This window comes from Enoplosus armatus, chromosome 2 (genome assembly GCF_043641665.1).
Source record: "Enoplosus armatus isolate fEnoArm2 chromosome 2, fEnoArm2.hap1, whole genome shotgun sequence".
NCBI classification, from domain to species: Eukaryota; Metazoa; Chordata; class Actinopteri; order Centrarchiformes; family Enoplosidae; genus Enoplosus; species Enoplosus armatus.
This window is the reverse complement of record NC_092181.1, coordinates 22,289,248-22,316,688: the sequence shown is the minus strand read 5'-3', so window position 1 is coordinate 22,316,688 and position 27,441 is coordinate 22,289,248. Positions and strand designations below refer to the sequence as shown.

Genomic DNA, 27,441 nt, shown 5'->3' with positions numbered 1-27,441 from the left:
CCCGCCGGAAGAAGCAGCAGCAGCTTCAGCGCGAGCTGGACTCGGACCGACAAAACACCGGCTGCACGAGCGACACCGAGGCGGTCAGCGGGGCGGAGAGGAGGAGGAGGAGGCACCTGCACCGCGACTCGTTCTCCCCCGCTGCCTCCATCGTCTCTCCCTCTCTCTCTTCGCTCTCCTCACCCCCTCGTTCCTCTCGGACCGCCGCCGCCGCTTCCTCGTTAAGATGGCTGACCCCAACAGCGACGGAGAGGTACCGGAGAGCGCGCGCGGCTTCGCTCGTCAGGGAGCCCTCCGCCAGAAGAATGTGCACGAGGTGAAGAACCACAAGTTCATCGCGCGCTTCTTCAAGCAGCCAACCTTCTGCAGCCACTGCACGGACTTCATCTGGTGAGTGTGCGTGAGGGGAAAGGACACAGGTGATTCACTTGCTGCTGCGGCTCTAATCGGCCTCCTTCCACACTGACAGTGTCCAGACACCGCAGTGTTTCATTCATTGTCATTGTCAAAAACACTGCGATGCGCCATTCCCCCAGTTTTCCACAATGCGACAGCACCGCCAGGCCTGTCGGGGGGATGCAGCCGCAGAGCAGTCGCTGCTGCTCGGCGTTTACCGCATCGACCCGACACCCATCTCTGAAACTGGAGGTCTGGTGGAGGAATGCAGCTGGAGACACAGAGACACAGGGCCCCACTGTTGCTGCAGCTGTGTGTGTTGATGTGTGTGTGTGTGTGTAGGTGACCATGTGAATAACTGTATGTGTTTTTTCACATCCCTGTCTTCTGTCCACAGGGGCTTTGGGAAGCAGGGATTCCAGTGCCAAGGTAAGAGCAGTGTCTCATTCACAAATCCCTCTGCTGCATATGCCTGTGGGTGTGTGGACGGATGTTCACTGTCTGAAGGAGTGTTGCTATGTGTTTGTGTGTGCGTTTGTTGTATTCAGGGCCGCTGGCCTGCACACTGTTAGAGTGACCTGTTGGCTCTTTCGTTGACGGCGTGTTGGTGTTGGCAGGCAGGTGTCAAACTCGAAGCAGGTGCTTGCCAACAGTGATAAATGAGAGTGAGAATACTCTGAAGAGGCTCAGGCAGGAGAGACAGTGTGAGATGTAAGAGTAGAAGTGTCGGCGGAGAGGTGAAAGCTGAGATGTCTGGTTTTGGCCAGGGAGAAATGGCAGGAAGGCGGACCAGGAAGTTAGATTTCTCAAGCTTTTTATTTTCTCCCCCAACATTGAGCCTGACATCTGATTGACTGACTGACTGTACACGGTGTGTGTGTGTGTGTGTGTGTGTGTGTGTGTGTGTGTGTGTGTGTGTGTGTGTGTGTGTGGGTGGGTGGGTGGTGATGTGTGTCTGTGGGTGGGTGGCTAGTCGTGGTGGTGGTGGCAGGTGGGTGTCTAGACATGAACCTCTGCACAGAATGCTTTCACAAACAGGCCCTTGCAGCAACATGGTGACACCCCTCAATCACATGCATGTGGTAGAGCGCTGCAGCTAATGTTGTTGTCCAGCTCGCTGTATCACTTCCTCCTCTTCACTGTTCCATCTCAGACACCCACCTAAACTCATCTGGCCCCTGTCATGTGACCAGCCAAAATGACCAAAGTTTCCACATCATGCTCCTGCTTCAGACTTTATTGACAGGGAAGATTTGTACAAAGTTGTATAGTCATTTTATTAGCAGTGAAAAAACAGCCCAAGTCCCCTACAGACAAGCTACAGGCTTGTCAACCGCTCTGGGGTGAAACAGGAAATGCATCGGGGGTAGAGAAAATGAACACACTATGTGCCTGAGTGATCGTGCACAGCCTCTTGAACTTTAGTGAGCTAGTGTGTGTATGGTGAATTACCCTGTCCTGATAACATGTAGGAACACACACTGTAGAAAGCACTGACCTATCAGAGCCTCGCACAGGTAGAGCTGTGGTCAGATCGGGTTTCGTGGTGAGTTTCCGACAGTTAACTGATAAGTAACTTAGATTCATTAGACGGCCTCTTATACAACAAACTGATCTAAGGGCTGTTTGTGATGTTGTGAGTCAGTGATCATTGTTCACACTGAATATACAGGAAATAGTTAATCCATCAATCAATCAAACAAACAAACTACCCAGTAAGCACTGATTTGGTGATTTGCAGGTCAAAAGGTGCTGCAGGCCTCCAGGTTAACGCTCAACGTCCACTTACTAGCTTTTTCCAGCATCACCATGAATTGACCTTAAATCAATCAGTTGACCGGAAACTAATCAGCAACTATTTTGATTATTTTTTCATGAAAAAAAACACAAAAATGTTCGTCTTGGTCCTATATTATGAATAAAAATGGAAGATCTTTGGGTAAAAACAAGACATTTGATAAAGTCATTTTGGGCTTGAGGATATTATGATGAGCATTTTTCACTGTTTTCTAATTTAAAAAAAAAAAAAAAGACATAACGATGAATCAATTAGTTGAGAAAATAATCAGCAGATTCATCGATAATAAAAACAGTTAGTTGCTGCTCAAAAATGTGGTATTATATAAACAGGACTAAAGGTTATTAGTAATTTTGTAAATCAGTGATCAAAGGTCACATTGAAGTGTGTCGTTAAGTTAAACTGTGGATCAAACAAAAGTGAGTTTTTTGGTCAAACAGTTTCCTGTGGCTTCAGTTTTCACATTGAAGCTATAAATAGGAATTATGCCATTTTAATTTAAATATGGATCAACAAATCTTCACCTCAAATACCCAGTGAGCACTCATTTGGTGATGTGCAGGTTAAATTTTAATTTGACCTAACCGAGTGAGATTTATAAGCAAACAAATGTTCCTCTCAAGTTCTCAGTAAGCGTTGATTTGTTAGTGCTCAGTTCAGATCTGGTGTTTTACCTCTTAATGTTGTAACTGGACAGTATGTTGACGGTTCACATACGAAACACTGAAGTTGGAGAAAACCTGTGAGATGAAGCGTAAACCCTTTACAAGGATAAAAATAGTACAAGCAGCTTCTTTCTTCTGCTATTCGGTGCATTTGAAATTTTGTACATAAATATTATGTGACCTGAAGTTATATCCAGAAATTATGAAAGACCGGATGATGTCTTGCTATATTGTTTTGATGTTTGACAAACGGCAACGTCTCGTAGTCCCATATGGGACCAGCCAAATGTTTGGCATGACACAGAAATGAAATCTCCTATTTAAATGGCTGTATTTCACGGACCTGCTTCACATTAGAGCTGATAGTTGACAGACAGAAAATAAAGCGTTTAAGTAGAGATTTGCTTTTTCCTGAAGCACCGTGAGGAGTTTCTCTTTTTCATATTTTTGGGTTTTGGACAAAATGACTTTTGAAGACGTCATATTGGGCTCTGGGAAACTGGGATGTGAATAATGGACGGATGAATCAATAATGAAAATAATCATTATTTGCAGCCCTGCTTCACATTTAAATGCTGCTGAAACAGAATTGAAATGACTTAGATTCAAACTGGTATGAGAGGTAGAAAACAATTGTGAGTTCTGTTTTATTGGATTTTCTTTTCCTTAATTTGAGAGTCAGGTACAGAGCTTAGTAAACAAGAAGTCGTGAACAGATTAGATTACTGCAATGCTCTTTTCACTGGATTATCAAAACATTCAATAGGAAGATTTCAACTCATACAGAATTCAACTTCATCACATTACTCCAATAATGGAGGTCAGGTCCTCATTTCAACAGCATTTGTTGATGATATTTCAACTTGTGGTTAAAACGTACACGTTCACAGTTAATATAAAGTCATTTAAATGTTGTTGAAACAAAAAACCCCAAAACTTTTCAACTAAATTTAGTCTTGTTTTAAACATTAGCCTTTGGCCCACTTGAAAACAGTGAAAACCAGCTTATGAGTCCTATTCATTTGAAGTATATATACTTAATAAAGCGTTACTGGATTTTCTGTTCCTTTATTTTACTTAATGTGAGAGAAAAGTGGGCGATTTGTAAAGAAGAGACAGTGAGGATTGTGAGAAAAGTGCTGTCTTAAAGAGAACTGGAGGAGCAACAAGGTAGAGTTCAGTGTGAATGGGAGGTGCTCAAACTTGCATGCAAGTCACCAACACATCTCGGTCAGGAGGAATGTCAGACATCAGGTGTAGACTTGTTCTGACGTGCCGGGCAGATTACTTTCTAAGTGTGTTTGTGTGACAAAGGTGTCTTCTGAGCATTGTGGGTGTGTTTTGAATTCCTGTTCTGCAGGTAGAGATTCATCACTCTTTCTTTCCTCCCTTCAGCTTTTCTTTTATTGGCCTTTATTTGTATGTGTGTGCACACCTGTGTGCGCTGACAGCAAAAAGAGGAAGTTACCCTCGTGTCATTTCCTGCTAAAGAGAGATCCAGATGTCTGATCAGAGTTTGGACTCTCGAGTGTTTATAAGGTCAATTTCAGTTATTATATATATATATATATATATAGGGAAAGTTTCACAAGACGGTTTCTGATTTAGAAAAGTAAAAACCACTTCTTTCCACATTGAAAACAAACTCCTTTTAAATACAGCGAATGGTTATAAAAGTATTGGCTTTAGCAGTGGTGGAAGAAGTACTCAGATCCTTTACTTACGTAAAAGTACAAATACAAAAATGTAGAAATGCTCAATTACAAGTCAAAGTCTTGAATTTAAAACCATACTAAAAGTAGAGAAGTATTATCAGCTAACTGTGCCTAAAGTATTAAAAGTAAAAAGTACTTGTTTTACAGAATATCAGCCCCTGTGACGGATATGTCAGTGGTTCTCTACATAGGGTTTGGGCCCCTCCAAAAAGGTCACAAGATAAATCTGAGGGATCGTGAGATGATTAATGTGGTTGGAAGAAAGAAAAAACATTTGGACAAATATTTCATACTTTTTTTTTTCTCTGTGGGCCTCAAAACATTTTTGTATATATTATTTATTTATGAATTCATTAATGAAACCATGTAAAAAGTTTAGTGGGGAAATGTCTTTTCTGTGGAACTGCTAACAACTTTAATGTGGCACATTTTATGATCTTTATCATATGTTTTTTATTTAAAATACTAATATGAAAAGTAACTAGTCACTATAGCTGTCAGATAAATGTAGTAGAGTAAAAAGTACAGTATTTCCCTCTGGAATGTAGTGGAGTAGAAGTATAAAGTCACATAAAATGGACGTACTCAAGTATCCTGAAATAGTAAATATACTTAGTTTACATTCCACCGCTAGTCTGGAAAGAAAGGAAAGAGATGCTGAAAAGAAGCATTTAGAAATCACGAGGTTGTCTGATATTTTAGAGAGACAGGAGCCCAGACCATAAAACACAACTCGGACTACTTTTAGATTATTTCAGACAACGGTAACAAGGCTAAGAGTCCACCCGAGTGTCTCTGTGAGGCTGCAAAGCATGCTAACATGCTCACAATGACAATGCTAACATGCTGGTGTTGATCAGGTATAATGTTTAAAATAAGATAGTTAACGTGGTAGTGTGTTTGTATGATAACATTAGCTAATTAGCGATAAACAAAGTCCAGCTGAGGCTCATGGCAATGTTGACCTGATGATGGAGCTAGAAAAAAAGTCAGGGGATCACCAAAGTCAGCAGGATTCATCCTCAGGAGACCACGTTTGGCTGCACCAAACTTCATGGCAATCCAAGCAGTTGTTGAGATATTTCAGTCTGGACCAAAGTGATCTGAATCCATGCATTGTTCATTTTAATCGGTATTAAGAGGACATTTCAAAGGACAGTCTAAAGATTTCTAAAAAGCAGCTACTAGCATGTATAACTTTAACAGAAAGCAATCAGTGTTTCATCATACAGTTTGTTCTTATGGCGTGGTTGCAGGTGTCTCATTTCTGATTGATATTTGCTCTTTTTTTGCTCAACCCCACCAAAAGTTGACTAGAGCGAAACATTTTGTCTTGCCGAGGTGATTTTCACTGATATTTCCACTCCACGCCCCACTGGCCTCCACTCACTGGCAACAAATACATTCTGCTTTTCAACACAGCAAGAATGATCAAAGTGCAGCCATCTTGAGAGTTTGTCATGCCTCTGTGCCCACATTACAACTGTTACAACTTCAATGACGAAAATGACAAAAATAATGTTATCAAGTACTGCTCATTTCCCCCAGCTTGAAGTGTCGTTGTTCTTGATTGGATCAAGGTATTGGTTGAATTCACTGATCAGCGGTTGAAGTAGTATCTTTGTTATTGATTGGATGACAGGCAAGCCAGTCTAAGATATTGATTACAGGATACGCTTGTGACACTGGTTGAGAGAACAAACACATATTTTAGAGTGCGCCTGTCCACACTGCAGTGCCTGGTAGTCAGTGAGCTCCTTCACAATGAATTTTAAAGTCGGCAGTACTCTGAAAATGGCAGATGTCAGGTTTACTGACTGGACGTTAATATGTCTGGAAAACTACACAGGATGAAGATGAAATGAACAAATCACAGCAAATGTCAACAGAATGATGTTTAACAGTATGAACTAGTTTTTTGGGGTTCAGTGTCATTTTAAGGATGTAATTTTTTTTAACACTCTGTATTAAGAATAGACAGTTCATCGGTTTGTTGATAGGTAGGGCTGCAACTAATGATGATCTTTCATATAGATTCATTTATTTTCTCCTCAATTTGCGTAATTTGTCTTACTTACAGTAAAAAACCCCAAAGATATTTGATTTACAAGGTACAGAAAAACACAGTGCTTGAACAAGTTAATGTTTGGTATTTCACCTCAAATTGCTTGAAATAAGTGATCAGTTTGTTCATTTTGTCTATTCCTGTCTATTTCCTAATTAATTAATTAATAATAATAACTGTATTTATATAGCACCTATTAAAGTTTACAAAGTGATTTGACAGACAAAGCAAATGCAGGATACTCAAAAGGCAATATAACAACAGAAACCCAAACAGTAAGGCCAAACAAAAGCAAGACAAAACGAATTAGTTAGATACATACAATACATAAATGAAAGAGAATTAATAATTGACAAGTTGTTTCAGCTCTAGCAATATAAACAGGCAGATATTTGCCTTACACTGATTAATCAGTACCAGATTTACTGCTGATAACTGTCAATATGAACTCAACTGATAAGGTTTCATTTAATAGTTACAATATGCTTAAAGATGGGGACACATTATAAATGCTGGGACGATTATCAATATGATTTTGACCAAGTTGGACCAGGTCCGTCCCAGTCTGGGTCAACATCAGGGAACGATGACATCAATTCAATTCAATTCAATTCAATTTTATTTATATAGCGCCAAATCACAACAAAAGTCATCTCATGACACTTTACAAATAGAGCAGGTCTAGACCGACTCTTTATAATGTTATTACAGAGACCCAACAATTCCCACCATGAGCAAGCACTTTGGCGACAGTGGCAAGGAAGAACTTCCTTTTAAGAGGCAGAAACCTGGAGCAGAACCAGACTCTAGGTGGGCGGTCATCTGCTTTGACCGGTTGGGTTTGAGAGGGAGAGAGAGAGAGAGGGAGAGACATAGGGAGGGAGGGAGAAAGAGAGAGGGGGAGAGACAGACAGACAGACAGAAAGAGACACTTGCGTGTTTTTTCTTAAGCACCACTGCACTGGAAAAAAACAACAACTGTTCATTGCCTGTAAGCTACAGTTACCAGCGCAAGTTTGTTTCCATTGTATCTCAGTGTTTGAGTAGTCAGGTTCCCCTGACTGCTTAGTTATCAATCAAACATATAACCAGTCCACCAACTCAGATGCTTGGATGCTAAAAGAGCATATATGTATCTCCAAAGACCTTTTTGTCTTAGCCTCTGTGAATTTCAGCTCATTATTGCTGTCCATCACACAACTTTACTGTTTTGGTTCACTCTCACCGTTCATATAGCGTCGTTTTCAGCAGCAGCAGGCAGCTAGAGACAGTTCGAGACAAGCTGATGAATTTAGTGGAGCATTTAGCAGCTAAGGAGACACATATTTCATTCAGGAGTGGGTAGAGACCAAAAACTGAGCTAAAAGAGAGTGAATATTGGATTTGCATTCATCAGGTAGACAGAAACACGACTCCAAATACATGATAATGTTGCTCTGTAACTGCTGGATGTGTAAATAAGCAACTGTTTGCTAACAAGTTCGGCATATCAATTTAAAAGGGGATGACATGTCAGAGTTGTGTTCACAAGTAGTTTCTGCTGCCAAAAAATTAGGTTATTGCTGGTTTAAATAACCTTAAATTGGCTTCTTTTTAAGTGTTCGTTAAGAAGAAGATCCAGATACAAACAAACAGTTCATAGCTCCTTTTTAAATTTGCTGAATGGATTGTTGTAGTGTTAATATTGGATTTTATTTAGATGTAACTGATGGAGGTTTTGTAGCCTTTTTGCTAACAGTTTGTTGACGATACATCCGGCTCAGAATTGGGACTAGGAGGCTGACGTGAGCGTTTTTGCCAACTTGCTCGTATTTACGGTCCAAAGGATATGACGTGAACGCGGCATTAGCCAGAGGCTATAGAGAGCTGTTCAGTAGGGGGGTCTAATCTCTGTGGTTCAGTTTATTCAGGCATGTTGAGTCCTGCATGATGATTACAAGTGTCTCCATCTGTGGTTTGTGGACTGGTAATCGTCCAAGATGGAAGGGAACTTCCTGAAGCCCCTGTTGATGTGAAACTGTCGGCCCGCCGTCGTCCTGGCAGGGCTCTTTTTTTGGATCGGCTCTGATTTGCTGTTATCGCTGTCAGTCCGAGATGTGTGTGTAGACTCGACTGTAGGGCTCAGCCTGGTTGCTAGGCAACAGAGCAAAGACCTCCTCGGCAGGTCACTAGGCCTGTCTTTCAGTAGTGTGTGTGTGTGTGTGTGTGTGTGCGCGCACGCGCACAGGTGTGTATGTGTGTGTGAGTGACAGAGCAGATTTATGAACAAAAAGCTCAAAACTGCATTCTTCACTGTGTTGTCTGTTGCTCCACTTCTTTGTTTCTGTCTTTCTGACACACTGCAAACACACAAATGAATTCTCCACCCCCTCACATTGCCTCAAACCCAGCTGTGCCCCATCCCTTCCTGCCCACACACACACACACACACACACACACACACACACACACACACTGTCTATCTTTTTGTTTGACTTTATCTCTTCTTCACGCTTTCTTTTCCTCTTGTCGTCTTCTTCTTTTTCTCTGTGTTTCCCTTTTTTTTCCAGTTGCTCTCCTCCCAGTTTGTCTGTTCATTTGCATCGTGCAGTGCTGCAGATGGACAGAGTTCAACCATGTTATACTCCGCTTACCACCAGCGACTGTTGCGTGTCTGCGGTATCCGTCAGTATTTTGAGTTAAAGCTGCACAAACTGAAATCTACTGTACATGTAGGTCCAGGTGTGACCCTCCCTCTCTCCTGCACAAATAAACACACACAAATAGTTAAGCACTCTGTTGCTTAACTGCTAGAAACCCGTGGAAAGTGCAGCCAGTTGCCTCGGTGCCTCATGAAAGTGTAACGAGAATGTGAATAATTAAGATTAAACCAGAGCTTAATGTCACCCTGTGCGCGTGTGTCTTCTGTATGTGTCTGTGTGTGTGTTTGGTTTGTTCTCTTTTAATTTGAAGTAGCTGTCGTTGTTGCAACGTGTGTGTGTGTGTGTGTGTGTGTGTGTGAGAAATGTGAAACCATACTGATGTCGTAATTCAATGTTTGGTTGATACTGCAAGTCACTGTCTACTGTGGAAGTGGTTTAAATGAGCACTGTGCAAGATTTTTATGTAAAAATACACCAGTGATATGAAGCTAAACCGCAAAGTCGGGCTACAGTAGAGATGATTTGACCTGCCCTGTGTATCTAAATGGAGTTCTGGTGTCGGTCATGTTCGCGTCTTCATCTGTAGAAAGTAACTGATCAAAATTTAAAGGGATGGATTGTACTTTATTTCCATCTGACCCAGAATGAGACAAACTCACTCTGTGTGCAGTTTAAAGGTATACTGACTGATGGTGTGATCTTAGTTCAGTTTGCTGGATGTGTGGTGGATCAGCAGCAGCTCTGCTCAAAGATAACCAACAGACTTTCCCCACCAGATTATTTTCTCGATTAATTGTTTGTTCTCTAAAATGTCAGAACATTACAACCTAAAGCCCAAGCTGACATACTTAAGTAGCTTGTTTTGTCCAACCAATGGTCCAAAGGCCACAAATATTATATTTACAAAGCTATAAAAAACAGAAAAGCACCATATCCTTACAATCAGGACGCTAGAACAAGAACTTGTTTGGCTTTTTGATGAATTAATTATTTAAGGGATTATCATTAGGTCTACTTTTTACACAAGTACCTACAAAATCCCAACATTTACATGTAGTTTGGAACTGTACCTGCTGTTTGCACATGTAAACAACAAGTGAACTGGACAACTGATCTAGTCTTATTTATTCGTTATTAGTAAAATTATCGGCTGTACACGATTTTCTTTTTGTTTTTTGATTGTTATTATTAGTTATTACTGATGCCTTTTCATTCATACATTGTACCTTTTACGTTACATTGAAGTGTGAAGATGAAATTATTTATTGATTAATCAATCAGCCAACTTTGGTTATCAATTAATTATTTGATTAAATGGCAAACTTAAACACTGATTTTAGCTTCTCAAATGTGAATATTTTGCTGGTTTTTAGTCTTCTATGATGACAAACGAATCTCTTTCAGTTTTGGACTGTTGGTTGGACAAAAGCTGTTTCAGGGCTTTGAGAAGTTGTGATGGACATTTCCCATGGTTTTCTGACATTATAGACCAATCTATTGATTAGTCAGCAGACTAATCAATGATGGAAACAATTGTTAGTTGCAGCCCTGGTGATTCATCAGCCTCTCCAGACTGAATTAGATAAGCTCATCTGTCTCTCCTACTTGACTCCTGTCTACAGTTTGGTACCTATTAGCATTATATCTACATTTTCTCAGCATCCAAAAGTCAGTTCATTAAAAAAGCACCTAACTCTAACCCTGTCTGACAGCCACATGTGGCCATATCATGTGACTTCTCTGTGTGAAATATCTGAAAACCAGACATGACTGTATGTGAATTTACCACGCCTGAAATTTCACCATTTACTTGATAACAAAGTTTCCATTTCAGCTCATCTGGGTTGTCTTTAAAATGCTCAACGTGAAACCAAACTTTAGATGTTTTTCATACATCTATTGAGATGAAGAAGATTTGGTTTGTAGAACTGTGTAGCCTGAGCTCTTCTCTCAAAATTTACTGTGGACATTGATGCAAGCAAGAAGTCTGATGCTTGTGCTGAGAAATGATGAAACTCCCTGACTCCAATGATTTGATTCATCAACAGCCCAGACAGACGTGAATTACATTACTTCAGTTAGGCCAGCCATCCTTCTTATTAATGTCAGTTTTAATGTATTTCCCTACTTCGGAGCAGAGCTGCTACTTGATGTCGTGTGGTAGACGGTCAAGAACTAAGCAAAACTAAAATGTATCCCATGCGTTCTCCAAAATTTGTGTGAGTTTCTGTCTTAACCACCAGCGAGTGAGAATCCATCTAAAGATCTTAAGCTTCTTTTTGTCTATTTATTTTCTGATGAAGAGCAATTTGGACCAGCAGCCATGTTCTATATTAGTCTGAGAGTATGAAGGGTATTTTATTTCAGTTAGTCAACTTCAAGCAGTCAAATTACCAGGTTTGCCATTTGGAGCTGCCACCGTGGGAAGTTTCCTGTAGCAGCTTTAATGTTATGGGGCGTGATTAAGAGATATCCCACCATGCTGTGGTTAAATATAAAATCACAGAGACTGAAGCAATAAAACTAAATATAGATGTCGACAGCAAGGAAGGAACAAATGGGAACTGAAATATGAGTAGCCTATTGTGCAATGACTAATGCCACATAATTGACATATTGATTCATGTCTTTGTTGCTGTTGTGTCGCCTTATTTGACATTACAAAAAAGAGTTGACATTTTTTTTCTCTCTCCCTCCACAGTGTGCTGTTTTGTGGTCCACAAGCGCTGTCATGAATTTGTTACCTTTTCCTGTCCGGGGGCCGACAAGGGGCCTGCCTCCGATGTAAGTAAAAAAAAGAAGAAAAAAAACGTGTATAATCTCCAAGGAGATCATCTCCGCTCATGTGCTCAAGTTAAACACATGGTTAGTGATTTGTTTTGCTATTGAATGGTGTTTGTTAATAACATTAGCAAGGTCAGCACTGGCTTTTGGTGCTTTCTATGTAGTTCCTGTATTTGCTGCGAGATGCCCACACACACACACACACACACACGCACACACACGCACACACACGCACGCACACACACGCACACACACACGCACACACACACGCACACACACACGCACACAGATGTAACCTCTTGTCCTGTCTCCTGCTGAGCTGTCAGCCCCAAATCACATTGAGACATGTCAATAAAGAGAGAATGTGCTGCCTGGCTGCCTCGGGTTAATGAGCCAATATCTCTCATTCACACACACACACACACACACACACACACACACACACACACACACACAATTTGTGAGTCAGCATGGATTCTGAAGTCACATTCTGAGACTGATGTTTATTAATCTCTAACTCCTCAGTCTTCCTTTGTTTTTGTTATATCATCAAATCTGTTTTGTTGTTTCCTATTTTTAAACACCCTCCAAACTCACTCAATCAGTACTTCATTTTCTCTTTTCTTTTTGCTCTCTGTCATAATGGAGGCAATATGTAAAGGATCGGTTCACCCAAATAGGAAATAGATTCCATTCACAAAGAAATAGTTTTCACCGTTCGGTGTGGAAGAACCTGACTGGCCTGCACGGAGCCCCGACCTCAACCCTGTCCAACACGCTTGGGATGAATGTGAGCCGGGCCTTATCACCCAACATCAGTTGCCGACCTCACTAATGCAATTCTAGCTGAATGTGCGCAAGTCCCTTCAGCCAGGATCCAAAATGTTGTGAAGTGTGGACGTCAAATTACTTTATTACCATAATAATCCACATGGTTCAGGAGTAAAATGTCCAACAATCACATGTGACTGAAATGTTCTGCCGTCCACATACTTTTGGCCATATAGCGTATCTCAAAACCTGTGCGAATAAAACTATCTCCATGGTTAGATACCACAAGAGGTAAGTGAGAAAAATGTTTTTGTAGTTTGGGTGAACTGATTATTTAAATACCGCCTAACAGGACATCTGAGAACACGTGAATTTGCAGTTTTGAATCTCTTCATGGAGTCTAAGCACCGCCGGAGCAGGAGCCCTACTGAAACCTGCTTAACTATTGAATTTAAGTATCTCACTTCTCCTCTCTGTGCCTCTGCAGGATCCGCGTAGTAAACACAAGTTTAAGGTCCACACTTACTCCAGCCCGACCTTCTGCGACCACTGTGGCTCCCTCCTCTACGGGCTGATACACCAGGGCATGAAATGTGACCGTACGTACACAAATATCTGTTTTTGTGTGTGTGTGTGTGTGTGTATATCTGTGTGATCACACAGTTTGAGCCTGTTGCACAAAGCTTGATGTTTGAAAGTTCACAATCAGACAACTTATTCTGTTATGATATTATATTGTTATAAACACATTATAAAACACAAATGCAAACGCATTGACCAGTCACAATGACTATTATAACACTAAGGTGACCAGCTGATCCCAGCGCTGGGGAAGTGATCGAATTAATTTCGATCTGATCTAATTGTGTAAATAACAGAGTCGGAGCACTTCCATGTTACTCAAACGCGTAAGGTCAATATATCACAGGTTAGCATCTCCACTCTTTGGTGTTTACATCTGGTCAATTATTCTGCCATCATTCAAAACGTTCGACAAACCACATTTTTGTGTACAATATGTGTAAGGAAGCCGTTTCTCCACATTGCTTTGTCCTGTAGTGATCTAGATTCCTTAGTACATTCAAGAGTACTCTGTTTAAAGCAGCTATACTTTACATTTTGATAATAATGTGCCAATGTGAAAGGTGTACCTCGTAGTGATGAATCAACAGAGAATTATCACCTGAGTCTGCAGCCATCCTCGGCTTTACGGAGCCCAATTCTCCAAATTCTGCAGCATTACACTCAGCCATTGGCTAGAAAACAAAGAAATGGATGCCTACAATTACATTTCTGTCATTCAAATGTATACTGTTGTACTTTGTAGCATCCCTAACCCACATATTGCTTGTGATATGTGGGTTGTAGACTGTTAGTTCAGCTAAAAGCTTTTATAGAAACACGTTCTCTGAATTTAGATTGCATACATAATTTACAATAACTGACCCGTTCATGAGTCATAATGACAAACAGTTAAATAGATATCATCAGCTTAATGACAGACGGTAAGAGATATATTATCAGCTTCTCTTAACAATAAGTTAATAGTTTTTTCATTCCTGCTGTCATATTTATTGCTGACCATTTGTCTGTTGTTGGCAACAAAGACACAAACAGGAAGTGGGCTACATCTCTGCCATGCCGTCTCCAGGCATGACCAACATTATTTAATAGGTATTCAGTTCCCCATTGTTCCTGTGTGCAGTACAGTGTTTGATGGACTTTGACTTTGGCCTTTGTGGCAGTTTTTATAGTTTATATTTAGACACCAGATGGACACACAAAGGAAAAGAAAATTGGAGGATGGTTGGTGTCCCTCCTGAAAATACTGGAGCAGCTTATTTAACACAATTCACAAGTGTTGCCAGGTTATATATTAATCCACCTAATCAAACAACATGACATGAAGCTCTGTGTTTCTTGCTAATTTTATTCATATTACCAAATACTGGAAATGCACATTCTGCTGACATGTCCCTGAAATGAACTTGATATGGCTAAATTATTAACAACAATTAAGACTTGTGATATATTTGGGATCTCAATATTCTTTGGGTTCTCTGTATAACATGTTCCATTTATATATCACTGATTAGGGATAAGGATAGTTTGGTTATGACTAAGTTAAAATCTCAAAGGGAAATAATAATGACCTTGATGACCTCAATGAAGCATTGATGTTTCATTTTTTTAAGTTTCTCAGTTGTTGGAAGCGAGACCACATTTTTCTTTTCAGCTGTTCTTCAAAACTCAGGTCACTAATATGACTCAGATCCAGTCCCTCCTAGCTTTCTGTCTGCTGGCTTTGGGCTGGAGGGACCTAAAACAGGGTTACAAGGCTCTTAATGCACAAGCAGGGGATTTAGATGTTTTAGGTTTGCTACCATGATGAGATGAGACGTGCTGTTCTGCCACATCAAACACTTGTTTTTTTCTGGGTCATCCCTCTTTAGAGTGTATAAAATGTTAATGGAAAGCTGAGTAGAGCCAGATAGCAATGTAAAGTTACATGAATAAATGACTTGTTTAGTGCACTGCCTGATGGAGATTTAAAATGAAAAGAAGTTGTCATATGAAAGGCCATTAAAAGATGACCTTCTCACACTCCACCTCTGCACCACCTCCAGTGAGTGGAGTAAAATGTGGAGCTTTGTGCAACAGAGCAGTCTGACATCTAGTGGACAGACTAAGAAACTACATCATGTGTGCTGGGGTATTTTTATTCAGTGTTCACCGTTACACCAATACACCATTATCTGGCGTAATGTTGTTCTGTGAAGCTGCACTCAATGCAAATGAATCTAAGATGTAAGTCAAATTGTCTCCCCATCACTAGTCTGTAAAATCACAGCACTGTACATCCTTTCTTTTTAATTGTTAACTTACTATTACTGTCTAAATTAATGTAGTCTTTTAACACTGTCTCTGTGCCAGTTAAGACCTTGTAATCACCTCATCTGAGAGCACTCGTGTAGTTCGTTCCTCACGTCAATGACATGACAACAGTGATAAAAAATGTTGTGTGGTGAGAGCAGCACAGCAACTCTGAGACTTCGAAAGTCTTGAAGTCTGCACTTAAAGGGACACTCCACCAGGTTTACACATAAAGATCTGTTTAATAGGAAGTACTACCCAGCCTTAATGCTGTCTTCTGTGGTTCTGGAGGGAGTTCATAACCTTAGTGATATCATCAGGGGTCAATGTTGGAGGAAAGCCTGCTTTACAAACTGGGGTTATAGAATTTGAAAGACCCCGATGTTTATCATCTAACAAAAAGATGCTATTGAGTTGTGTTATGGGAAGTGTAGGATCCAGTATTTTTGGAACTTAAAGTCTGGATGTCTCGGCCTTTGCAGCTTTGTTTCTGACCAACTCTTTTGTCAATCTGTCTCTTATGAGTCCCCCAACTTCTTGAAAGTGCAACACTGAATCACTGAAGAGCCTTTACTCTTTACTTTACTTAATATAGAACTGAAAGCATTGTGAAAATGAGGGTTCGAGTCATACATTTGAAATTAAGTTGACTTGACTAGTGCATCTGTGTGTGTCTGTGTTCAGACTGTATGATGAACATCCACAAGCGGTGTGTGGCCAACGTCCCGAGCCTGTGTGGGACAGATCACACCGAGAGGAGAGGACGCATCCAAATCTCTGCCCAGATCACTGAGGACACTCTTACCGTCACCAGTGAGTGCACTCTCCTTCTGTCTGTCTCTTCATTCTCACTGTTTTCACTCTGACACACACACACACACACACACACACACACACACACACACACACACACACACTCACTGAGCGCCTCTCAAAGCTCTCTATCAGCCTAAGACTAAAACTGGAAAGTCCATTAGTGGATCAATGATCCAACGATTGACCCACATCGCCACTGGGACACGCATCCACGTGCCAGCTCTCTCTCTCTCAGACAGCTGTGGATTGATTATGGAAGAGAAACTAAACTGTTGTTAAGTGTTGTCAAATGTAGCCAGAGTTATTTAGGGCAGGCCAGAATGAGACTCAGACTAACACTTACAGGTTCCCGTCCTGCTGTCCTCTGGAAAGGACAAATTCCAGACTTCAACACTAAATAGTCTAAAAGTGTGTATCATCTTGGGATGTTTTCTTCCTCTTCTAACACTTTTGTTTTAACCGTGTCCTCTCGCAGTCAAAGAGGCTAAGAACCTGGTGCCCATGGACCCCAATGGCCTGTCAGACCCTTACGTCAAGCTCAAGCTGATCCCAGATCCCAAGAGTGAGAGCAAGCAGAAGACCAAGACCATCAAATGTTGCCTCAACCCCACCTGGAACGAGACCTTCACTTTGTGAGACATCTCTCATTCTGTACAATATGTCGGTTGAGTTTTGAGGCTTCACACACCTGATCAACTTATTTTTGGCATTGTTGGAACATAACTTGTTTGGTGTCAAGTTTCTCTCTTGGCCCCGTTTTCAGTCACAAAAGCACAAAGCTAACTGGAGCTCATTCAAGTGACCCTGTCCCCGTTCTCTTTCCTGTTTTTGCTTGTAGCTATTCTGGGTTTCTGTGACTGCTAGGAAAGGCACAGGCATGAAAAACTGTCAATTGCTGAGGTGTTTACCAGTTTAAATAAGGAGAGATATGAGCAATGTGGCTTTGAAATCAACTTTTCATTTTTACTTATTTTAGGAACATCCTTCATCAGTTCTTTCATCATCCCCCTTTTCTCTCATTTCTTAGCAACCTAAAAGAAAGTGACAAAGACCGCCGTCTGTCAGTGGAGGTCTGGGACTGGGATTTGACCAGCAGGAACGACTTCATGGGATCCCTCTCCTTTGGGATCTCAGAGCTGCTGAAACAAGGGGTAGATGGATGGTAAGATGTCAAGATGAGGAAATGGATGGTGGATAATTGGGGAAAAAGGGTAGCCAGAAATAACAAAGGCTGAGGGAACAGGGGTGTGAATATTTAAGGGCTTTATTGTCATAGTCTGGTGATAATTCCTGGACTTTATCTGACATTGCTCTGTTTTTATTTTAGGTTTAAGATGCTGTCTCAGGAGGAAGGAGAATACTTTAATGTTCCTGTCCAGCCAGATGGAGAGGATGGTAACGAGGAGCTGCGACAAAAGTTTGAGGTGCGACTGATGGAAACACAAAATGGCAACAGGTTTATTCTATGCTGTTTTTTTTTAATATGAGGCTTATTTATTCTTCCCTCATAATCCTGTTATTTTCCTGTAATTCCTTCACTCTCCAGAGGGCGAGGGTGGGTCCAGGGAAGCCCACGGACTCTTCTTCCTCCTCAGCAGTGTGCAAGTATGACAGCAATGGCAATCAGGACAGGGTCAAGCTCTCAGACTTCAACTTCATCATGGTTTTGGGCAAAGGCAGCTTTGGCAAGGTGATGCACATTAGTAGACACGTGTTTTCTATGGTGAGCCAGTGGCTGTAAAAAAAAATGAAATCCCTCTGAAGCTCTTTTATTGACTCCCTTCAGGTGATGCTGGCTGAGAGGAAGGGTACCGACGAGTTGTACGCCATTAAAATCCTGAAGAAGGACGTGGTGATCCAGGACGATGATGTGGAGTGCACCATGGTGGAGAAGAGAGTCCTCGCTCTGTCTGGGAAACCACCTTTCCTCACTCAGCTGCACTCCTGTTTCCAAACCATGGTAGGGCATTAACAAAGACGAGCACATGCAGAAACATGGCAACAGCCCTGACAACTGATCGATTTATCACTGATCGTTCATTCTCCTCTCCTACCTTGTCTTTGTCTTCTAGGACCGATTGTATTTTGTCATGGAGTACATAAATGGAGGAGACCTTATGTACCAGATCCAACAGGTCGGCAAGTTCAAGGAGCCTCATGCTGTGTGAGTACACACACACACACACATACACACACACACACACACACACACACACACACACACACACACACACACACACACACACACACACACAATGGTATGGTAACAACGTTGTCATACCTGAAAAACACTGATTTTGTTGTGCTTTTCCTTTTCTCTTCTTACTGGTAATTACATTTTTCTTCTACTCTGCTCCTCTGTGCTTTGTCAGTTGTGGTGATGTTTTCACCTTTGGAATATTTTGGGCTGATCTGATAACAAAAAAAAATGTTGAAGGATGTACTAATTCAATTTTGGATAAACCCTTATCAAAGAAAATGTTAGCTGCTAACATGACACTTAACTAAACTGTAAAGTCTGCTTTGCTTTTGCATGAGAACATGAGTTTAGTTCTTATTTGAACAAGATGATACAAAAGTAGTGTTGTTATTTATGCTGGTGACTACAACAATATTTTTTTTAGTTGTCCACATAAAATATATAAAAGCAGAAAGATATCGTGCAATTTTGACATGAATATGAACACACCATACTGTGAATTTCTGTCAATACAGACACAATAATGGTTAGAAACTGGTGTTTGTCTGTATTTTAGGTTCTATGCTGCAGAGATTGCTATTGGACTCTTCTTCCTTCACTCCAAAGGCATTGTGTATCGGTGAGTCAGTTTGTGAATCAGCTCAAGTCTGACTGTGCAGTTTACAATCACTTACAGGCGTGAATAATATGTGTGTGTGTGTGTGTGTGTGTGTGTGTCAGGGATCTGAAGCTGGACAACGTGATGCTGGACTCTGAAGGCCATATAAAGATAGCTGACTTTGGCATGTGCAAAGAGAACATGTACGATGGAATTACCACAAAGACTTTTTGTGGAACACCAGACTACATCGCTCCAGAGGTGTGTTTACGTGTTGTGAAGTAGTGGATTGGTGCTTTTTTTATTTTTTATATCTTTTAACTTCTGAATAAGACTCAAAACTCTGCCCTTGTGTCTTGTAGATCATTGCTTATCAGCCTTATGGGAAGTCTGTGGACTGGTGGGCCTTTGGAGTATTGCTCTATGAAATGCTTGCTGGACAGGTTTTTATGCATTCACTGTCGTAACTTTTTTTTTATTGAGAACAGACAATTGTGACAAGAACTGGAAATGATGAAGTATATTTTCTTCCGATTCAGCCGCCTTTTGATGGGGAGGATGAAGATGAGCTGTTCCAGTCAATCATGGAGCATCATGTCTCTTACCCTAAGTCCATGTCCAAAGAAGCTGTTGCTATCTGCAAGGGGGTGAGGGCTCATGCTCACATGCACATAACATACAGAGACTGAGTCCTTATCTGGCCCATAAACCTCTCCCTCCCTCCCTATCCACTCTGAACACTGGACAGTACGCCATAGTAAGGGCTCTTAGTTTGGAGTGAAAGTGTGTAAGAATAAGGCTGCACCAGAGCTGACTAATCATTCTCCATTACCTTTAACCAGAAGTGTGAGTGTCAGATAATGGAGGAAACATCATCTTCCTGCTTTTGGTAGCAAGCACGTAAAACCTGTAGATACACTTTCTTAACGCTGCACTTTCATGTTGGGTTTTAAAGCCTTGAATGTACCGTAAAGTCAAAGAAAAGAACTATAATTTAAAGAGTGCACTGTCTTTTTGAAAGCACATGCTGATTGTATGGCCCAGAACTTTTGTTCTAAATACATTTAAGAAAGGAGTACCTGATGCACAGTAACTCAACAGCTGAGTGAGCAAGCCATCCATCTGTATCCATTGTGATGGACGATATGACCTGAAATTTATATCAAAATGAATTAGATTTACTTCAAATATACTAGTTCATGTATTTTCCTTCGTATGTTGGCTGATATGTTTTTACAGTTTAACTGCAATAGTCCTTGTTAAAAGAGTACTCCACTGATGTAGCATTACACTCCTATAAAATTGTCGGACTCACATAATAAAATTTATCAAAATAGATGCAGCAGAACCAGAGATTTATTCCATTCATTCTTCCTACATTACCCACAATGCAAGTCTCCCACTGATAGTTCAGTCAGAGATTTGGATGTGTTATGCTAGTAGCGGCTGATGCAGACTCGAGCCTCTAGCCTCAAGCAGAGATGAGGAGCAGGCTAAAGAAGTGATAATCTCACTTCTTTTTTTATTCCACACCACCACATTAATTTGATTTTCAAACCTGTCGTCTTCAGCCCCAACCGACACTGACTCCAGTGACATCACTTGAGGCGATTTATTTTTTGTATATATATATTTTTTTTTTAATTTCATTTTGACACAGCTCCCTCTGGAGCCACAAAAGGCTTAATACAACTTTTTACATGTATGCAGACTTTGAATTCCCTTTTAAAGATATTGTGCTATTAGTTGATTGGCTGGCTGTTTTTCTAGTTGGGTGGCTGTTGTTGCTGTAGCTATTGCCAGTTTATATACATTTTGTATGTCTGTGTGTGATTTTAGCTGATGACCAAACACCCAGGTAAGCGTCTGGGCTGTGGTCCAGAGGGGGAGAGGGACATCAAAGAGCACGCCTTCTTCCGCTATATAGACTGGGAAAAACTGGAGAATAAAGAGGTCCAGCCACCTTTCAAACCTAAAGCTGTGAGTATATTACACACACACACTAACACGCACTCTTCAGCTGTTGAGTATTACCTGAGCTTCACTGATTACCTTAAATTAGTCACAGTAAAGAAGGAAATGACATACTTAGTCAAACTTTCACGGTAAGTTATAGCCACGATTAGAGCGTTCATCCCCCAAACCCAACCATCACCTGCCATTGCTCACTACTCTGACAAATGCAGAGCTGAGATTTGTGAGTGTAGTCACCAATGATGAAGCTGAGATGTCACTGGCTCACACACGGACCAATGGAAATCCACAGTTTCGGCTGTGAGTGATTTGATTGGTTGACGCCATGTTTTAGTTGTATTTCTCTTTTTTCTCTTTGTCGTTTGTTGTTGTCCTTTTTTTCTTCACATCCTTCATCAAACTCACTCCATCCTCCCCCCCATCTCTCTCTTTCTCCTCTCCTCTCCTCTCCACGGCAGTGTGGGCGTGATGCGGAGAACTTTGATCGCTTTTTCACGCGCCACCCCCCAGAGCTGACCCCCCCAGATCAGGAGCTTATAGCCAACCTGGACCAGGAAGAGTTCCAAGGCTTCTCATTTGTTAACCCTGAGTACCCTCACACAAATCACTGACCATGCCACATATCACTGGGCTGCACTAGTAATCCCCCACACCTCGGAAATATACACAAAAATGAAAGAAAAAGAAAAAAAATCACCATGATGTCATATCCAGTTTGCATTCGGCACAGAGAAACGTTGAAGGAATAGTTCAACATTTCTGGAAATACGTATATGTTTTTTTTTCTGAGAGTTAGATGAGAAGATCGGTCAGCCAGTCTTTGTTTATAGTATGGAGCTGGAGCCAGGAGGCGATTAGCCTAGCTTAGCGTAAAGACTGGTAGCAGGAGGAAACAACTAGCCTGGCTCTGTCCAAAAAATACAAGGTTTAAGGGGATGTTAAGTGATGTAACTATCACACGGTGACTTACTGGAGTCTTGTCATCACGGTGAGGCTGGGTTAATAAAGACTTACACCATATAACTCCTCCTAAAACGAGAAGATTCCCAAGGAACCACTACGACCTGCTAGGTGAGGGTCACATGGCAGACAGAGACATGTGAAGGCATCAGTAAGCTACTTTTTGTTAGCTCTGCTAGCTTGTCTACTGGTACTGTAAGAAGCTTATCAGTGATGCCGCGCATAAAACAACTGTAGAACCCTCCACAGCAAACAGCTTTTAAATCAACCAGCAGTGTTTATTCTTTCTGTTTAGTTTTTACAAAGCAGTAGCTTACCTTATCACTGTGATTCAAATGCAGTCAACTTCCCATCATCCTCAGCTGTACTTAGCAAATGTTAGCATGCTGACACGCTAAACTAAGATGCTGCACATGGTCAACGATTATTACCCTGTTTAACCTGCTAAACATCAGCATTTTAACATTGTAATTTTAAGCATGTTAGCATGCAGATGCTAGCATTTAGCTCAGAGTACTTCTGTGCCTATGTACAGCCTCATAGAGCCTCTAACATAGCTGTAGTTTCTTAGTCTTGTCGTCAAATTGTTGTCAAATTCTTTTATGTTGAAGGTCTGTTGCCTGACTACTAAGAGCCCGCACAGCCAGAAGTAGTCAGCCGGCAGTAAGCATGCTAACAGATTATTTCACGAGCAAAAGTCTAGCTTGGTTACCCCCCATCGGTCACGTAGCCCTCGCCTTGCAGGTAAAAAAACCCCCACACATTGTCACTTTAATAATTCTCTGTGCTTGGATTAAACAAATGAGATACAATGTCTTATTAGTAAACCTTAATTTTATGCTAAGCTAAGTTAAGCACCCCCAGGCTCCAGCTGAGTGGTATCAATCCTTTCTTCCAGCTTCCAGAAAGAAATCGAATTAGCGTATTTCCCAAAATGCCAACTATTTGTTCAAATAACATTCAGATGAAAATGCAGACAGGTGCTCAAATGCTAACAATCAGGAGAAATAATCAGATATTCATGTGTCAAGTTGCCAGTAGGAGACTAGTCTCGTTTCAAGCTGTTTTCAGTTTACTTTGGTTTAGCATGTCATGTTACACTGCTGCTCTCATATCAGCTCTACTGGCTGTATTTCTAAATGTTGCTCCTGAATGCTGCCCAGCTGCTCACACCAAGCAGGTTCATGCCCGAGTCCGACCTCAGGGCCGACCTGAACCTGCTCCGTCTCTGTATCACCCTCCCTGTAATTGCATATTGACTATGACGACCTATCAGTAATATTGATGAGTGTACTATGATCACATATTGGTAATATACATACAGTGTAAGTGAAAACTGACCAATTGCTTTGCTATGATTGTTTGAGTACTAATCAGTTTCCTAATGTTGACTTTAATTTTGTCTATAGGACCAAATACTTCTACACTTTCTGTTCAGTGTTGTGGTGAGCTTATCTTAAAATCTTCGCTGATTTCATTTTGCAGCAGAGGTTAAAAGTCTTTATACATGCAGTCAGCAGGAGTGTAAGTCTGCATCAAGTTAGTGATTTTTGACTGAAAGCTCATTACCTTTTACCTGATTCATTACTGTAAACATTCACCACATTACACTGTGTTTTTAATGACAGAGGGCATATCTCTTAGCTTGTGAACAACCATATTTGGAGAATTTCACATATGACGAAGCCTTGTCGAGTCTTGTGAAGCTGGTAGTTTGTTAGCTTACAAAAACAGGATGTCCAAAAGTGCCAAAATAGGGTTCAGAATCAGGATGCGGGAAAATATTGTCCTCAACAACTGTGATGAAGGGCAGCCATCTTGTGCCATTTTGCAGTACATGTATAATTATTAGAATATGCAGTATAGCTTATCTGTTCACCAACAGTACAGTATCCTTGGAAAGTCATTTTCATATATAAAATGAATTGTCTGAGAAGACGTGTTTTTCATTGTGAGGCAGGTTGTCAGGTTGTATTATCCTTTTGTAACTGTGTGACGATGCAGGTTAGTAAACAACGTGTCAAATCTTGTTCTTTGAGCTTGTATCAAAAAGGGAGGCGGCAGGTTGGAGACATCGCAGATTTGTTTCTGTTATACAAAAGATGCTCGCTGGGAAAGATGATCAATTCTGCCAGGTCTATGGTGACATAATGAGAGATATGACAGAAAAAAGATATATATATATATATATATATATATATATATATATATATATATATATATATTGAGTTCTTTATATCAGAGAGATATTTGGATAAATTGTTCTGGATGAGAGAGATGCTTCTGTGGATTGTGTAATTGTCCTGTATGACTGGAAACTGATAATATACTCACTGGTGCCTACCAGACTCCCTCTGCTGTGTCTGCCTTGTTACTGCTGCACCCAAAATGGTAACACTTGAAAGAAATAGTTAGAAATAGAAACATCTGTGAGTTTGTTTGGTTTCTTGCTGAGAGTTCGAGGAGAAGATCGATTCCACTCTCATATCTGGAAGCTAAGATAGAGCCATGAGACGACTAGCTTAGCTTAGCATAAAAACTGGTAACGAGGAGAGAGCTAGCCTGGCTCTGTCCAAAGATTTTAAAAGAGAATTATGAGCATCTCTAAAGCTCCCTTATTAACACATGATGTCTTGTAGACATCATGTGTTAATAAGGGAGCTTTTAGATGATGTAAAACAACAATTCTCTTTTAACATAGTTTACTGGGATTCAGAGCCAGGCTAGCTGTTTCCTCTGCTTTCAGTCTTTATGCTAAGCTAAGCTAAGCGTCTCCTGGCTGTAGCTTCATACATGTGGGTACTTGTGTCATTGCAACTTGGTTTAATCGGTTAAAGTCACCAAAGCAAAAGCAGTTGTTTAGCTGTAATCTAATTTAATGTGGAGTTCTTTCTTTATGAATGACTAATAACAGCATAGTATAGCCATAATCATATTTAATTATTTTCTATTATAAACACATGAACAGATCCTTATTAACTGTTTGTACACATGTACGAACTTGACCTGATTTCAGCTGCATCTCATGGCCAATGCATGGTGCTCAGTTCTCATGGAATAAGAAGTATATATAAATAATTATATAAATAAATACTTAATAATAAAAAGAATAAACTGTGTTATAGTGTCAATCTTTCATTAAAAAATTATACACCAGTTTTAGATGCTTCACAGGATGTAAAGTTGTTGTCCAATACATTAATTAAATACTTGTATACCAGACTCCTTATATCTGCTTACAAATAACAAGGTAACTACATTATAGTGTGTTATCAACCGTTTATTAACTGTTGTGTACTGCTTATAATAGCTATATACAAGGGTTAAAATAAAATGTAATCCACAAAACAACCAAACACACACTGCAGAGATGAAATATGCAGCGTCACACCTGCCTCACACACAAAGATGAGCTGAATTAGTGGTGAATTCGTGGACTGGTGGTAGAGGTGGGAAGGTTTCCAGCACCTCCTCATTTCAGCTGGAGGCCCTGTGATGAGACAAAAGGAGGAGGTAGGAAACTAAATGCTTTGTGTGTGTGTGTGATGTGATGTGTCTTGCCTGGGGCTCACTGTTTCACTTCCCTGTGTAAAATCCTTTCCGGTTGTGGTTTGGTCTGCAGCTGGTCTGTTTTATCGATCCTCGTCTGTTCTGTACTGGAACATTTCCTCTCTCTGGCTTTGGAAGTTTGTCTTGGATCTTTCTGCATCTGTGCTGTTGAAATGTTTTTCGGTGGGTCCTTTTCATCTTTTGACTGTGTTTCTTGGGTTTGTCGGCGGGGTGTGTTCGTTATTTTTGTCGACTTCTTCCTCCCCCCCAGTCCTGTATGGAATCAGTGGTGTGTTTTGCTGAGTCTAGACTCCTTGTGGTGCCACAATTTACAGATGTTCAGACTGTTCTTTGACTTGACAAAATCAAAAAACACATGACACACAACTCAACTTATTTAACACCAATGACTCATGACTGCACTCAGACTTAAAGGAACGAGTACAAATGTTTTTGATTTATGCTTCCTTTAATCATTCCTCCTGTTTGTACTTGTTTTGTTGCTATCCTTCCTCTGCAGCTCAACTGGGAAATGGAGGGATGTTTGTGCTAAAAAGACAGGAACTTTGGAAGATCCACACTTGCTCTGACTAACTTCTGCAGCCTCATTTTTGCACAAAACGATGACTCTAGATCTTGGGCGCGTTAGGAAGTGTTCTTTTAATGGCCAGTATGAACAGGAGGAATGATTACAGTATGCACAACCTGTTTTCAATTCAATGTGAATTTGGGGGTTTTACACAACTTGAGGAGGACCTTTTGATAATTAATAATAATTACACACAAACTACTCAAAACTGTGTTGTCAAGGCTGATATTACTTCATCTAAATATTTTAAATTAGCTTTTTTTCATAGCGAAGTCTTTGAAACAGAATATCATTATGTAAATGAAGCTTTACAGAATATATAATTATACCATTAAATTACTTTTTTTCGGTGATGGGTGGGTTGCATAAGAGGAATTTGGTCCCCTGACTTCAGTATTTTCTAAACTCTTGGTCTCTGCGAAACAGAATAACACGCCAAGATATACCTGATCATTTTATTTTTGAAATATTGGAAAAAAGCTTCTTCTTTTTTTAAAAATAAATGCACATTTATTATTTTTGTAAATATACTATACTAATGTTTATAGTTTTAAATGGCATTAAATCTGGTGATGGGCACATACTGACTTGTTTAGGACTCTAAACACAACATTAAGGACTTTGATTTGACTTGTGACTTGAGTCTGTAATTCATACACTTGTGACTTGCACAACAGTGACTTTATTCCACCTCTGCCGATTATTAAAATGTGTCTTTCCGTCTGCTGAAACAGGCCTCCTCTTCCCTTCATCTCTGTGCTTCTATGGGAGAGTTGTTCTTTTTGCTCGTTGTCAACCTTCTTCTTTCTAAACTGCCTTTTTAACGCTGCACAAATTCACTCTTAACTTTATCTAACACGTTCTCTCTCTCCGTCTTTTCTCTCTGTGGCAGAAATCTCGCCGTGATGTCGGCAACTTCGACAAGGAGTTCACAAAGATGGTGGTGGAGCTGACGCCCACAGACAAGCTCTTCATTATGAATCTGGACCAGAACGAGTTTCAAGGCTTCTCCTACACCAACCCTGAATTCATCATACAAGTCTGA

At 40.6% G+C, this 27,441-nt stretch overlaps 1 protein-coding gene across 3 annotated transcripts; it reads left to right on the top strand.

Annotated features, from left to right (window-relative positions):
- On the top strand, positions 1-27,441 carry LOC139298589 (protein kinase C beta type-like). 3 transcript variants are annotated; one of them, XM_070921269.1, is made up of 17 exons: positions 1-390; positions 794-825; positions 11,983-12,065; positions 13,324-13,435; positions 16,395-16,523; positions 17,002-17,158; positions 17,554-17,688; positions 17,854-17,950; positions 18,073-18,216; positions 18,313-18,486; positions 18,599-18,690; positions 19,283-19,345; positions 19,447-19,585; positions 19,687-19,767; positions 19,864-19,971; positions 21,164-21,304; positions 27,289-27,441. In XM_070921269.1, the coding sequence occupies exons 1-17, from the start codon at positions 227-229 to the stop codon at positions 27,439-27,441; spliced, it is 2,004 nt and encodes a 667-aa protein (XP_070777370.1). In that variant the 5' UTR covers positions 1-226. The 3 variants fall into 3 exon arrangements, with proteins under 3 accessions (XP_070777370.1, XP_070777362.1, XP_070777353.1); XM_070921261.1 differs by lacking the exon at positions 27,289-27,441 and adding an exon at positions 21,757-24,613; XM_070921252.1 differs by lacking the exon at positions 27,289-27,441 and adding an exon at positions 21,757-24,613 and having other exon boundaries at positions 17,854-17,982; positions 18,075-18,216.